We start from the raw sequence: 15,848 nt of genomic DNA, 5'->3' as shown, positions 1-15,848 counted from the left end.
TTTATGGTGTTTCACCAATTATATTTCTATGGCAAAGTTTTTAGTAGTAGTAGTAGTAGTAGTAGTAGTAGTAAAGTAATGGTAACCCAACAGACATGACATGCATGCTGCTGATTCTGTGTAACTGAATCATTAATTGAAAATAATAGTAGTGTGTCATTCAAATAGTGAGGTTATTTATTCTGTAAAATAAACTGATGTCAAACAAGTAGCCCTTATTCAAGGACAAAGGCAGCAAATGTTGTAGCTACTGTACATAATGGTTAGAGTGCTGACAAAAAACCCTGAAAACTACCTTTCTTAATGGATGTTTTAACAAGATGATGGCCCCAAAAAACACCAGTAAGCAAAGACCAACAAGATTAATGTTATCCATTTCAGCAGCAACAAGATAAACATCTTTCATGGAACAAATGCAACTTCCACCAAACTTTAAAGGGTAGTTTATTTCTAGTAATGTAGTGCCAAAAAGTCTAAGCTTAAATCTTTACAAGAAAAACTCAGAAGTTCTCAGAAGAAAAATTACTTTATTCACTCGAGCCAACATAGTGAGACAATTAACACAACGAAAGTTACCCGAGTATATAGCACCAGTGTTATAATCAATAATAAAACCAAATGAAACCCACCAAACAAAAACTACCAAAATAACAAGCAAAATAAACAACAAGTAGATTACCTTAGTTCAAATAATAGCTAAAACAAAAACTACACTGAGCTCCATTACTTTGTAAAATGAATGTTTACAATATTAACTACAGATCAGCTGCCAAACATAGGGGTGATTTATGATCGCCGTCTACCCGTCACCAAAACAATAACAATAACCATAACAATAATGTAATGTTTTAAATGTATATTTATATATATATTGGGGTTTTCTTTGTTTATTTGTTTAAATAACTTTATTTTAATATATTTAAAATTCAAATGAGAAATCAAATTTAAATGACTAAACCTAAATTAATAAAGAAGGAAAACGTATTTTGTACAAGTTGGTAAAAGTTTTTTGTATTTTGATAAAAGTTGGTATAGCAAATTGATTCATGAAATGGTTCCTACCGATTGCTGCTTTAATTAATCTAAAAAGTGTTTTGAAGGGAAATGGCATCTAATTAAAGAAACCAAAAAAAATATTTACGGTACAATGCAATAATCCATAACAATAAATAAACATAATAAACAACTAATAATAATAATAATAATAATAATAATAATAATAATAATATAAACTATAATAGAAACGCAGAAGGCATTTCGAAGTGGGACGAGTCCTAACTAAATACGGAAAAGAATATTTCATTATGCAGAAATTATTAAAACATTTAAAAAGTAATTGAACAATTATGAAAAATATTATTAAAAAACGGCTGAAGGTAATTAGCCTAAACTGCTACAAATTCGGGTCATTCTATTGGTGACATTTCAGCACTTGACAAACGGATAGCGACTCGTAAGTAGCACTTAAAACCTAGCTGCGAGTGATCGTTTTACGTGCATCTTTGGGAAACGCACGTAAATGTTCGTTAAGTAGCTCGTAGAAAGCGCTCAATACCAAATGTTTGGTTTGGCAGCCAATCTATAGTTAACATTTCATACATTCATTTTACACAGTAATGGTAGCTTAGTGTAGTTTTTGATATGCTTTAGCTATGATTTGAACTAAGGTAATCTACTTGTTTAGTTTGCTTGTTATCAGAAATAAGCTACTCTAAAAAGGACTCTCTCTTTATTGATTCTTTGTGGAGTTTACCGGAAGTTACGTTTGTATCGTGAAAGTCGTTTGTTTATGTTGTTACTGTTGAAACTGTCTATAGCAGATGTCTCCAACCCTGCTCCTGGTGAGCTACCATCCAGCAGACTTCAGTTCCAACACACCTGTCTGTAATTATCAAGCAACCCTGAACACCTTGATTGGCTGATTCAGTTGTGTTTGATTGGGGTTGGAGCTAAAATCTTCAGGACGGTAACTCACCAGGAGCAGGGTTGGAGACCCCCGGGGCCAGCCCAATCCCTGGACCTTAATCCAATAGGAAATTTGTGAGGTGACATAAAAAATACTGTTTCTGAGGCAAACCCAAGAAATACAGAGGAACCGTAATACAGTATGTAGTGCAATTTACCAAATAATTACAAAAAGGCTACAACACAATCAGTTTATTATGCTGTGATTTATTGGTGCTTGCTTGTTAACAATTATCATCACATAGCAATATATACTCATTACAATTATTTCTTCAATAATATTGTTAGAAATGTAAAGGCAACAGGTTGCCAATGCAACCACTAGGCTGTCATTGTGGGCTATAAGTGTGCACACAACCAAAGATCAAACAAATGTGAAGAATCATCTGTGAAGACTAACTTGTTAGACAAAACGTGCAAGTGTCTTTAACTTTTGTTAAACACAGAGCTTATTATTTGCGATAATCTTAAACTATATGAAAAAATGAATGGGAACTAGGGAACTAGTATCCCGCTAACTTCCTGGTTAGCCAACAGAAATACGTTATCCCTATGGCACACTTATTATGCAAAGCTTTCATAATAATTTCTCATTAATATTTTATTAATGATTTCTAAAGGACTTTTTAATTAAACAAATCCAGGCTTAATGAGCGCAATTATGTGGATTCTTTTAAAGTTGTATTACCCTGCATGCATGTCTGCTTATACAAGCATAAATTAACATTTTGTTTGGTCATATGATAGTTTATATAAACTTCCCAAAATTTCCAAATAATTCACATAAATTCCCATTAAGTTTCCAATTTGTATTTTTCCCAAAATTCCCTAGATTACACCCCTTTGCAACCCTAGTCTGGTTTGCCATCAACTACGAATAGCTCAGGAAAGCTTTGAGAGGCAGGGGGACTTTGACCTTTCTCATGAAGGCAAGCATGCGGTACCATGTCCTGAAAACTTTTCCTCATTTTCAAAGTCTTCAAAATGCTATTATTTCAACTATAACAGTTTGTTTAAATGACCTTTGTTTAAATTAAATCTCACATTCATTTTAATTATTTCAGTTGAATTATTAATACACATTATTTAATATGTGTTACACTTTGCCATGAATAATGTATATAGCTATATCCAAGTATTTTCAGAGGATAATGCAACCACCTCTAGGAGGCTTCTGTGCACGCAGACTATTGATCTCTGCCTGCAGACGACTGACCTCCTTACTGAACCCATTCTGGAGCATAACCTGCTGTTCCTTAAGTTTAATACACAAAAACAAAATGAAACTTAATAGCTGACACAGACCCTGAACTGATCAACAAAAACTAACTCAAAACTTTTCGATCTAACTTCTGGACCAGATCTTACCTTAAGTTTTGCCTCCATCACTCGTTCATTGTCTATCCTCATTCTCTCCTGTTCTTTCTCCATCCTCTCCATGAGTTGTCTCACATGTTCATCATGGGTTCTCTTCTGGTCTTCCATCATCTGCACCTGGAGCCGGTTCTGTTCCTCTAGACCTCTTTGCTGCTGTTCTAAAACTTCATTCTTTAGTCTTTCCACTGTGGAGACAGAGAGACAGGATATTATGTACGAAGGCTTAACCAATACCAACATAACCTAAGCAGGCGTTACAAAGGTCTACACAGTCAGAAAAAAAAATGGTAAAAATGGTCCCATAGCTGTCACTTGGGCAGTACCCTTTTAAAAAGTATAGATGGCTACTAGTTTTACCTTCTTTCTCATGTTCAGCTGCAGTAAGAGATTCATCGGCTGCTAGAATGATCATTCCAGACTCTTCCTTTTCTTCCCAATACTTACTCAACACTTCTTCACTCTATGGAAAAAAAATATTTTTAATTTAAAGTCTGTCAGTTATATTAGCTTCTTTAAATGTGAAAGCAATACAATATTGTAGTACAATGTAACATTTTAACAATATTTTAATAGTATTATAATAAAAAAAATCTAAATCATAAAATTAAAATATATAAATGTTGGATTTCCTCACATTATTACAGGGATTTACACCGTTCCAACTATTTCATAAATCTGTTTTTGGTACTGTAATGAACTATGCAGAATTTAAGCTTTAAATAGGCCAAATGCTATAGATTTTATACATTTTCTGTAATTAAAAATGCTTACCTTATGAAAGACTCATGTTTAATTTTTATTTGGCACACCTTTATATTATTGTGTTACACTGCATTTTTAGGACAATCAAATCGAGATTATTGAATCTACAAATAGGCTTTTACAATGAAAACAATGATTATTTGTAGTGTAACCATTATTATTCATGTAGTTATCCAGAGTTTTTCCAATTATTTTTGATCATGTGTATGTTTGTTAGTTTTTTAACATCATGTTAACTTCTGTGGAGACTTTCATGGTGTAAAATAATTACGTTTAGTGATAGACCGATATATCGGCCGGCCGATATATCGGGCCGATATTTGCGAGCTTTATGTGTATTGGCATCGGCCGATATGTGGCTGCCGTGTTCACCGATTTTTTTCCGGCATTATTTACAGACAGAGTGCTGGAAGCCGCAAGCGATGCAGGTCATGTGACTAAAAACAACTAACCTTTCCATGACAACATCGAAAGCTCGGCCTAACAGCTGATCATAGCTGGTCAAAGCGGATTTTATTTCTCATCTCTATGGGGTGGTTTCCCGGACAGGGATTGGACTAGTCCTAGACTAAAATAAATGTAAGAACTGTCCAAACTAATAACATCTCTTTTTAACATATCTTAAAATACATCAGTGCCCTGTGTTTTGCCTCAAAATGGATGTAATATTTTTAGTAAGGCATGTTTGTTAAAACTAATTCAACTAAACTCTAGTCCTAGTTTAAGATAATTCCTGTCCGGGAATATTTGTAGTAGTTAAGTGCTAGAAATCAATATCTTTTGCTGATAGTTCCTCGTCATTGTGGAGAGTGCAGTTTATGGTTCCACAGCACCCTCACCTGTTTGTACTATTTGTTAAATATAGTTTTTTTTTTAAGTTCAATAAATGTTACTTTTTTAAGATTGAGAATTGTAACATTTGGCTTCAACATTGTGTTGTTTTTATGATGCAAATTGAGTGAGCAAAAGCAGTATTGGCTCCAAATATCAGCTCAAGAAAATCAGCAGCCTGTATCGGTCATCGGCTAAGGTTGATGAAACAATAATCGGTTTCGGCACTGAAAAATCCATATCGGTCGATCCATAATTACAGTAAAATATTACATTTAAAATAATCTATTTTTGCAATAAACTTCAAGTATTTATTTATTTGGTTAAAGCAACACTATGTAGTTTTTTACCTTTAAATAATGTCTCTAAAATTATTCCAGTGACAGAACAACTTTTAACTGGACAAATTGTACTGTTGCTGCAACCTGAGCAACCTCCTAGCTGCTACAAGCACACTCTGAAAGTGGCGGTGGAGGGTAGAGCACACAGCCCCGCCCCTCCCCCTGCCTGCAGAAGAGTGTCTGATATCAGGCACTGTTGCGCTTTTCAACCACATGGGGGAAGCTCTAAGTCATTTTTACATGGAAACTACATAGTGTTGCTTTAAAATATCTGAATAAAGGTGTATTTTTACAGTTATATGGTAATAACTGTAAATACATGATTTTTATGGTTTTCTGAGAGCTACGACTTGAACCACGTGACCACTGCAAACTCATGCAGAACCACTTTCAATATTTTCAGAACCTCTTTTCCGGCTACCGTCAAAACTGCTTAACTATCATACCTTACCACAAAGGTAAGTAGCGCACCCAACACAGAGCAGCTGTTTAAACTTTGCCCCCTCGACCCAACTCCCACCCATTTCTTACAGCCCATTTCGGATACACCAACACTCATACACATCATTAACACCTCCCTGCTCACTGGCACATTTCCATTCAAATTTAAACAGGGCCTTGTCAATCCACTGCTTAAAAAAGCCACACTCCACATCTCTCTCACAGACAGTTAAAGATTTGTCTCACTCCTTCTGTTCATTGCGAAAACACTTCAAAAGAGCAGTTTTCAATCAGGCATCTTCCTTTCTATCATTGAAGAACCTACTTGATGGCATGCAGTCAGACTTCAAATGCAACCCAGGGCTTGAAATTAACTTTTTGAGCAACTTGTCCTTCGGACAAGTAAATTTGCGTTGCACTTGTCCATGCACAAAAGTCACATGTCCGGGTAAAGATTTATAATATAATGTATTTTTTGTGTTTTGCTAATCAGTGGCGGAGCAAGGGATTTCTCATAGGGGTGGCCCGGCAAGGGCCAGCAGTTACTCTGGTGGCACATAAAATCTCTATCATCCAACCTTAAAATACGTTTAAGTATTATAGGTGTGTTAATCACAATGATGTATAACATACAATTGCTACAATACTTGAAATTTAATTAAAATTAATTGAGATTAACATACAATTTATAGTCATAATTCAACCTCATGTTTTTTTAAACTATTTAATCAAATAAAACTTTTGAAATTTACTCTGAAACCAGGATTTATATCTCACATTGCTGAAAATATAGAGACCAGAAAATCACGTGAATTTTGTAGGGCACTGAAATGTATTTTACTAAGATTCATTTGGCTGCTTCTTGCTACTCTTTCTGAAGAATGATGCTATATCTGCTGCCTTTCTCTTCATTTTTCCCACATTTCAATGATTGTAGAAAGGTGTCACCTTTAATAAATGGACTAATCCGATCACCCCTGTTATTAAGTGCGAAATGGACTGTTCCAAAACTTTCCGCTAGAATCTGCGCAGTGTCGGAGAATAGAACAGGTGAACGGTGATAACGGGAAAGGAGATCGGCTGAATAGTGTAAATAGTTATAGTTTAAATAAGCAGGATTAATTTAAATCAAAGGAGGTTTTGTGGACTGTGCGTGTGTTTGCATTATACTAACAACACATCTATGCACATTTAATAAAGTCAACGATTTGAATACTTTAAGTGAGACATACTTGTTCTAACCGGACAAACTGTAGCCTTCAACCAAACCCGGACTAGCAATTAAAGCAAAATAATAGAAGATTTTTCAATGATTGTCTGACATTAAAACACTAAAGCAAAACAATAAAACATTACCATGTTTTAAAAAACGTATTAGAATAAATGTATCTAGATTATCTGTTACATATCAAATCAATCTTAAACCTAGGATTTATGCTGTAATGTTCGTGTGGGATTTTTAATGTACAGTGACGAACTCCGTCCCGCGACTCCCGCCCCTCCGAGGGCGATCAGGTTTAATGCGTGCGCAGCTTGTTTAGTAACAATAACAGTAACATAAACGTGTGTGTCGGCGTGCCGCGCTCTCTGTTGAATATTCCGCTCGGTGTTTGCGCTGCGCGTTCTGCTGTGTCGTTAACGGCACATAACGTGAAGGAACATAGTTTGAAATTTTACTTGTCCAGTCCGACAACTAATTTTCTCTTACACTTGTCCTACAAAATCCACTTGTCCCGGACAAGCGGACAAGCCTTAATGTCGAGCCCTGCAACCACTTCACCAAAACAGCACTGCTGTCGGTCACGAAAGCATTACGGCTGGCTAGGGCGGAATCCAGTTCTGATTCTGCTAGACTTGTCGGCAGCCTTTAAAACAGTCAACCATCAGATCCTACTAACCACCCTATTGTTACTAGGGAGCACAGGTACAGTAGTTCACTCCAATGGTTCAAATCTTAGCTCCCCGAGAAATACTTCAGGATTTCGTGGGGGGCACATTGTCCACAACCCTTTAGATGGGTCACTGGGGTCCCTCAGGGATCGGTGCTTGGTCCACTCCTTTTCTCCCTCTACACAACATCATTAGGACCTATCATACAGGCACATGGCTTCTCCTACCATTACTATTCTGATGACACTCACATCTTCTTCTCATTTCACCCAGAAGATACCACCATAGTAGCACGCATTATAGACTGCTTAGCAGACATCTCGGCTTGGATGAAGAAACACCAACTCCAGCTGAACCTAGCGAAGGCGGAGCTGCTGGTATTTCTGGCACAACCCTAGATACAGAATCATATCCATTCAACTGGGAAACACAACTATTACTGCCAATTCCAAAACTGCCAGAAACCTTGGTGTAGTCTTTGATGACAAACTGTCCTTCACTGATTACATTGCAAAGATCATGTTGATTTGCATTATACAATATCAGAAAGATACACCTATTGCATACGGAGCATGCTACACAACTCCTGATCCAGGCCCTGGTAATCTTTAGGCTAGACTACTGCAATGGTGTAAATAATTGAGTTCCTTTAATTAAAAATCCTAAAACTTTTAACATTGAGGCTAAATTAATGGAGTTAATTTATGTGTATGGATTTGATCATACTCAACCTGTATAAATACAGAATAGACATGGAGAAACATACAGTATATCGTAAAGATTTTCACTCTCAATTAAGCATGCTTTGTTCAACAAATGCTAACACGAGAAAACATTGTTTATCTTAAATTAAGGATAAAATTGTATTGTGTACCATTAATTGCGTTGCGGTTTCTGATCTGTAATCCTTGGCCAGCTGTGTAAGTGTGTCTTTATACTGCCTGTATCCTCCAGGTTTCATGTAGTCTCCATTATGCAAGCCGTCTTCCACGGGCTCAAACACACGTTTCAGAACAGACTGACAGACGTTCTTAGATTCTTCCTTATTCTGTTCACAAAATTCTTCATATTGTCTTTGAATACTATTCTGCAGAAAGATGTAGAGAAGAGACAGAGAAAATATTAATCTGTTTGTATGTTCATAGGGCCGTGACGGTGGTTATAAAATGTGTGTGCACGCTTTGCATGCAAGAGTGTGCATGTGTGTATTAATGCATATAGGCTTATATAGGTAATGCATACATAATTTCGAAATTTAAAAAAAATGTAAGCAAGGTTCAGATATACATTTCCTAAAAAACGTCCATGTTCATAGGCACCATTTTTTTCCGCCTGTGGGTGCTCGTCACAACGTCAAACAATGCTTAGGTTACTTAGCAATGGCAGACGCTCTGGAGCGGCCAAGCGCTTGGAAAACAAACTTCTCGCTGGACAAGATCATATTTTTTGATAGTTTGTGACATGCACACCACCGCGGGTCACACTTTGCCACCGCGGTAGTGTGGTGGTTATGACAACCATCACAAATAGCCTAAAACACTTTTACTTCTGTTCTAGACTGCAAATTAATCTTGCTTGTACTTCAAAGCGTGCTATTGTACACCTATATTTGTTGGACATAGGTTCCCATGACCTCCCGAACACATATTTTGACATGACGAGCCACACACATTAAACACGTATTTTGCTTCTGAAGACGCTTCTGTCTCTTCCGTATAGTGGTGTTATTATATAATTTTATGGGCAAATTCAGACAGATACAAATTGAATAAAAATAGAGAGTCTATTAAGTTTACCAAGATTTCGAATTATTTTTTTGGCCATTTTTGCCTTACTTTGAAAGACAGTATCTCTTTAAGGCAAGGAGAGGACAGGAAAGTACTGGATGGAGACCGAAGGATCAGCAAAGGACCTTGAGCCGGGATTCGGGTTGCCAAAAAGTGAACTTTTTGATTCTAGATTTTTTTATGGCGACACAACCTGTAACATTGTTTCCTGTCTTCTCTCTGTTTCCTGTCTCTCTCTAACTGCTCTGTGTTTGCGTGTACAGTATGTTTGCAGGTACCGCAAGCTGGCGTTGGTAATTTTGATCCGTGTCATTGAAGGACTTGCGAATGAAGACTTCAATAGCTTTCTTCTCTGCAAGCTCATGAATATTAGACAGCTGTTTTGGGTCAACTGGAAACTGGATTGATTTGAGCATCTCAGACACGTAGAGCTGAAGAGCTTCATCCACTGCTTTTCCATTATGGATCTTAGCCAGGGAAATCACTGCGTTTTCCAGACATGGTACACTTCCATTGCGAATTGACGCCACATACACTTCGGCCAGATTTCCCAAAACTGCCAAAAAACAAATATACACAAATTTTTTTATGCACATGGAAGCTACTCAAAAGAGATGAGGTGCATATTATTTATATGGCATGGACTTCACTAGACCTTTTTATCAGAACCAGCATTCACTTTTTCAGCAATTTCAACTACAGTAGCTCATCTGCTGGATCGGACAACACGGGCCAGCCCTCGCCCCCCCACGCGCATCAATAAGCACCGGCCGCCCATGACCCTGTCGCAGGTTTACCACTTTTCCTTCATTGGACAACTTTTGATAGGTATGGACCACTGCAAACTGGGAACAACACACAAGAGCTGCAGTTTTGGAGATGCTCTGACCCAGCCTTCTAGCCATCAAAATTTTGGCCCTTGTAAAAGTCGCTCTGATCCTTAAGCTTGCCCATTTTTCCTTCCTTGGACCACTTTTTTCCTGCTTCCAACACATCAACTCACTCGTCTTCAAAGTTGACGTGTAAGAAGCAGGAAAAAAGTGGTCCAAGGAAGGAAAACCAATGAACCGGCGACAGGGTCATGGATGGCCAAGGCTCATTGATGCACATGGGGAGCGAAGACTGGTCCGTGTGTTCGATCCAACAGACGAGCTACTGTAGCTGAAATTGTGAAAAGGTATATGCTGGTTCTGCCTCGATGGGTCAGGGCTGTTTTGGTGGCAAAAGCGGACCTACACAATATTAGGTGGTCATAATGTTATGTGTGTATGTATATTTATATATTTTTAAAGGTAGATTCTGACCGGTTCCAGTGATAGTGCGACCTTCCATGATTGTTTTGGACTGTGCACTGCTGTAGATGTATTGACAGAAAACGTTTGCCTCTTGCAGGAACTCTGGATCGAGCTCAGCCTCCTTCAGCTTCTCCATTCTCTTCATGTCCTTCGGTGCAGCAGGTCGAGGGAAGACAAAACACTTTCTCGTCACAAAGAAATTTCGCAGACAGCGGCGGGGCAGATTATACCGCTCAATCTTACGAGAGTCACCTATAATTAAAATAAATAACAAACAAGCAGTTATTATAAAGTGACACACAAATTTGCCGTGTGCTAAATAAATTTAAGCACACGCTTTATTATTTACATGCAACATTATTTGAAAAAAAAAGAATAAAGAAAAAGTCTGCATCTCAGATGTTTCTCCATTTTCTCAGACTGAGCAACTGGTACCGCCAATCTACGAAAAGCAAACTGGACATTGTTGTAGGTGTTACCTGGTTTAAGATCCAGAGCTCCCTCTAGATATTCGTCAGCTGTGATTGGTTTATTGTCCTTTTCTAGGTCCAGATAGAAATCACGAACGGTCCAGACAAAGGCTGGAAAAACACTCATGTATTGTCCACTTTCATCCATGTTTTCTGCTTTTGCCTTTATACGGATGTGCTCTCTCAGTTCCGTTACGTAACTGTAAGCATGGTGTTTAGGAGAAAGTACACTGTTTGCTTGTGAATGAATAGCATGTGTATGTGCAGTTATAAAATACCACAATATAAACATAACTGTAAACTTGAAAATGTATAAAAGGATTTACGACTTAAATTACATTCAGAATATTACAAGATTAAGGTAGAAATATTTTAAGAAAAAAAGATTAGTTATAGGATAACTATTGAAGTGTTCAGATATCAATGATAATTTTGTCATGATGCACCAAAAAACCAATGACGTTACATTTGTGTTTTAATAATTCATGTGCTCAAAGTCATACAATTAAAAAAATACATTTTGGTTTGTAATTTCCCAGCACACATTTCTTGGTGTGGCCAATGTAGGTACCATATAGGCTTGAAGTATTGGCCCCAAGCAGGTTTGTCCGAGGGTATCAATGCTGGCCCCATCTGACTTAGCCCACATGAACCTGATGTAGAAACTGAAGCCAAGGTGGACTAAACCAATGGCAAGTATTCGTATGGTTGGGTTGAAGAAGTTAATGAGATAATGAAGACATGAATGAAGTGATGATTGACCATTAATATAAAACACCTGCTGTTAATAAACAGAATCACTAAAGAAAAGATGAACCAGAGAAAAAAAAAAGAGAGTTTTGTCCAACTCCATTGACTTGTATTAGTTGTGCTATGAGGTACGGTATTACTCCGTGCCGGGAACTTTGTTGGTATTCTTGCAATTTGCAAAGGCGGATTAGCGCCACCAACTGGGCTGGAGTGTCTATTATTCAAGCTCTCAACGGAAGAATATACGAGTGTGAGGCGTTTGGAAAATAGGTCCACAAGTTAACAACGAATGCTAAAACATCTGTTGGAGGGCGTCTTTTGCAGCGATTTTTGTGTGAGCATGTCGGCGAACACCCCTGACCACTCGGTGAGTTTCACGTCTTTGCAAACGAAAGTTTAATGCATTTTGGGAAGGATTGTTCCAGTGCACCTATGCAGCCATTGTAGAGGTGGGAGGTGAAACAACAAACACCCCAAAATTCTCGGGGCAGCCGCATATGTCGAAATTTCAGTGGAAACCGTTCTATTTCATCATGAACAGTCTGAAAACAGGGCTTTAAGTGTAAAATACCAAACTTTTCCTTTAACTTTATTAATTCTTCAACCCAACCACACCCATACTTGGCATTGGTTTAGTCCACATTGGCTTCAGTTTCTACATCAAGTTCATGTGGGCTAAGTCAGATGGGACCAGCGGACAAACCCACTTAGGGTCCAAACTTTAAGCCCATGTGGTGCCTACATTGGCCCCACCAAGAAATGTTGGCTTGGTTGCACATGGATCATAAGAAACAAATTTAGTAATATTGTAAAAGTAAAACATACTTTATGAGATTATGGTATAGAATTTTGTATAAGGATACTGTAGTTTTTCCAGTGCCATATTATCTATGACTCCCAAGCTGTTGTACACGAGGGTGCTGCTGAGCAGAAGAGCCAGACAGAAGATCCAAGTGTCATGTTTCTCATCTCCCTGAAACATTCAGATGAAGTCAGCTGTTGGGGCGGTTTCCCAGACAGGACTTAACCATAGTCCCTGACTTAAATGGACGTCTTGGAAGTCTTAACTGAAATCAACTCAGGGACATATCTTATAATATATAATTCAATGTCATTGTTGAATTATATATTACTACACTTCTACAACAACAAAAACATGGTACATTTTTGTAAGGGATGAATTTAAGCAATGTATGGCCAAATTACAGGCATACGGAAATTCAGAACAGTCGCATTCTTGCATATGTGATATTACTTAAATGAAATTTATAAAGATCATCTTGGAACCTGTGCCAAAACAATTATGTAAGATGTAGTTGTGAATGCTGTGTTGCCATATATGATGAAGATGATGATGGTTTCCTCCCTTGTCCACATCTCCAAGTCCTTCAGTGTCCAGCAGCACCAGAGTGTGTCCTGCTTTAGAGGGATGAGGGACACACCACATCCAGATTCCTTTGGTCTTCGACTCGATAGTGTTACCAAGAGCAAAGCCTGAGACCACAGCAAAATAAAATGTAAAGTTAGAATTAAACGTTTTTACCGATCAGCGTATGATAAAGTATCGCGAGAGCAGACTGATTCATATGCTGTAGAATCGCTCTCGCGGTACTCTGACTGCGCACCTATGCTGCGCACTCAGCGGTGCTTCGAGTGAAAGGAAACGCAACTTCCAACATCTGGATATTTTCCTCCTATACTTTCACATTTTTCCATACGCAAGACTTTGCTTATGTTTTCTCTGACCTGACTGTTGTCCTGCAAGCCGGTTCATGAGGTAAGATTTGCCCGTCCGGTAAAGTCCCACCACAGACACGACCACAACCGGCTCCGTTATCCCGTCCAGAATGGCTTTAGCCTCTTTCTTCACACACAACATCCCCTTTGCATCAGTGTCGATCAAACACACTGGAGCTGACATCACCATCTTACGTGACATCTCAATAAGACACGAGAAAGTACAAAACCTAAAAGAAAAATAAAGCGCATAAAGCTACGACATTAAATATTGGAACCTTTTACAGATCAAACAATTTTAAGAAATACATAACGAAACAAAATAATCAGTATTTTTAGTCACTCTGATGTGAAAAGCCCTGTGTCCGTTAACGGAGTATTTCTCTTTAAAGTTGCTGCTGTATGCTGCTCGAGTCCTGGCTCACGATTGTCTGCTCGATGTTTTTTTCTATGGTAGCATCACGTGTTTTTTTTCTTGTCGAAAGTGAAAGTGGACCTTGGTGCTGTTTCAAGGAAACCACGGGGTATATTGTACTCTCATAATACCTGACAAGAATTGCAGGAATTAGGTGAAAGGCTAAGTTTGTTTATAAAGAAAAACACATCACAGCTAACAAACCTAATGAATAACGAGATAACGAAGTGATGATTGAGTCATGATGAACACCTGCTGATAACAAACACAATCACTGAAGAAAATATAACGACACAACTGACTTACAGTAGCCAACTGCAGATAACAGATGAACACATTAATCTGATTATATCTTTATGAGTATGTCTTGTTTTAGCACGAGCTCGCAGTTTGAGCTTTCACAGCTTTTACCCGACTATGAAGACTTGTACTTTTTTCCTTTTTTATATTTGGTTTTAACGTCGTTGATTTAATGAAAACACGTTGAAACCACATGCAACACTCATTGTAACCTACATCAGTGGTTCCCAAACTTATTCAGCGTGCTGCCCCCCTTGTGCATGATGCATTCCTTCGCGGCCCCCCCAAAGAAAATTTGTGACAAAAAACTGTTCTAAACTCAACATTTTACTAAAACACATATTCAATTATACAAATAAAGTAGTGCTTTTGGTTAGTAGCCTTATTTTTTATGTTTAATTACACAGAATTCATGATAAATTGATGTATTTTATAAAATGTCATAAAACTGGGGCCCCCCTGGCACCATCTCGCGGCCCCCCTGGGGCCTCGCCCCCCAGTTTGAAAACCCCTGACCTACATGCCGCGTTATATTTCGTGATCTGAAATTGATGACGTGTAATGGTTGTTGTGAAATATTACTGGTTAATACTATGGTATCTTTTATATTTTTTATGAGAATTTTTTTTATTTCCCACTCACACAAAGCGAAATCTGTTGCTTGGCATTTAACTTTGAGCAGGTATTACTTACTCTAACAGCAACCTTACACACCAACTAAAGTTTGAAAAATTGCATCAAGAAAAACCTGACCTTTAACCTTCTTTCTGAAATGAGGCCCCTGATGCTGAAATGCGGACCAAATACCACCACCTGCTGTCTGTGTGCATTTATACATTTCATCTTAGACTTTTTTATCACGTTAACCTCGCTGTAGGGTTTTATTGCAACCATTTGACGTCACGTATAAAGTTTTGTCCAAGTTTATTAAAATTATGATTTTTGTACTGTTTTTATTTTCACATTCATATTTCCAATCCCAGTTTTAATCTATTGCAGTTTTTTTTATTCGCTTTGGTACTATTTTCACAAGTAAGGTGTACATTTTCGAAACCCTTAGTACAAAAATCCAAATCCAAAATCACACTTCACTTGTAACACAGCTAGATATTCTTTCAAAACCTGATGTAATGCTTTCAGTAAGTTGCACATGTTTTTAGTCCACATAATCATTGTTTCAAAAACAAGATTTTTGTAATATGTAATGAGAACATTTGGTTCACTAAAACAACAGTATGATCTTCTTTCAGTTTAGTACTTTTAACAATCAGTTCATCCAACAGCAAACAATGCAACATACATGTTTCAACTAACCCTAACCCTTGTACTATAAAAGACAGATTACACCGTTTCACATTAAGCAATACACTTACATTACCCAACATTTACATAATCTATCATTTCCAAAATATCCATCCTATGTGTAATCAAGTGAAGGATCAATAAAGACATCCTCATTTGGGCAAATTAGTTTTTTTTCAGATATA

General features: G+C 37.6%; 1 protein-coding gene across 1 annotated transcript; it reads right to left on the bottom strand.

Moving 5' to 3' along the window:
* Positions 1-2,158: 2,158 nt before the first annotated feature.
* On the bottom strand, positions 2,159-14,100 carry LOC141350988 (guanylate-binding protein 2-like). Its single transcript, XM_073856906.1, has 11 exons — positions 13,961-14,100; positions 13,656-13,877; positions 13,278-13,403; positions 12,773-12,884; positions 11,169-11,359; positions 10,699-10,941; positions 9,673-9,950; positions 8,482-8,694; positions 3,700-3,802; positions 3,334-3,527; positions 2,159-3,220 (listed from the first exon to the last, which is right to left on the bottom strand). Exons 2-11 carry the CDS (start codon positions 13,846-13,848, stop codon positions 3,107-3,109), a joined length of 1,767 nt encoding a protein of 588 aa, XP_073713007.1. The 5' UTR covers positions 13,849-13,877; positions 13,961-14,100; the 3' UTR covers positions 2,159-3,106.
* Positions 14,101-15,848: the final 1,748 nt, after the last annotated feature.

The sequence above is a fragment of the Misgurnus anguillicaudatus genome, chromosome 2, assembly GCF_027580225.2.
Source record: "Misgurnus anguillicaudatus chromosome 2, ASM2758022v2, whole genome shotgun sequence".
NCBI lineage: Eukaryota > Metazoa > Chordata > Actinopteri > Cypriniformes > Cobitidae > Misgurnus > Misgurnus anguillicaudatus.
Note: the sequence above shows the minus strand (reverse complement) of the source record. Positions and strands in the feature narration are given on the sequence as shown.

Coding starts and splice junctions, on each gene's coding strand:
- LOC141350988 (XM_073856906.1), bottom strand. CDS start 13,848: ATGTCACGTAAGATGGTGATGTCAGCTCCAGTGTGTTTGATCGACACT. Junction 10,942..11,168: donor AGCTCTGGATCTTAAACCAG/GTAACACCTACA, acceptor TTTTAATTATAG/GTGACTCTCGTAAGATTGAG. Junction 3,528..3,699: donor AGCTGAACATGAGAAAGAAG/GTAAAACTAGTA, acceptor CTGTCTCCACAG/TGGAAAGACTAAAGAATGAA.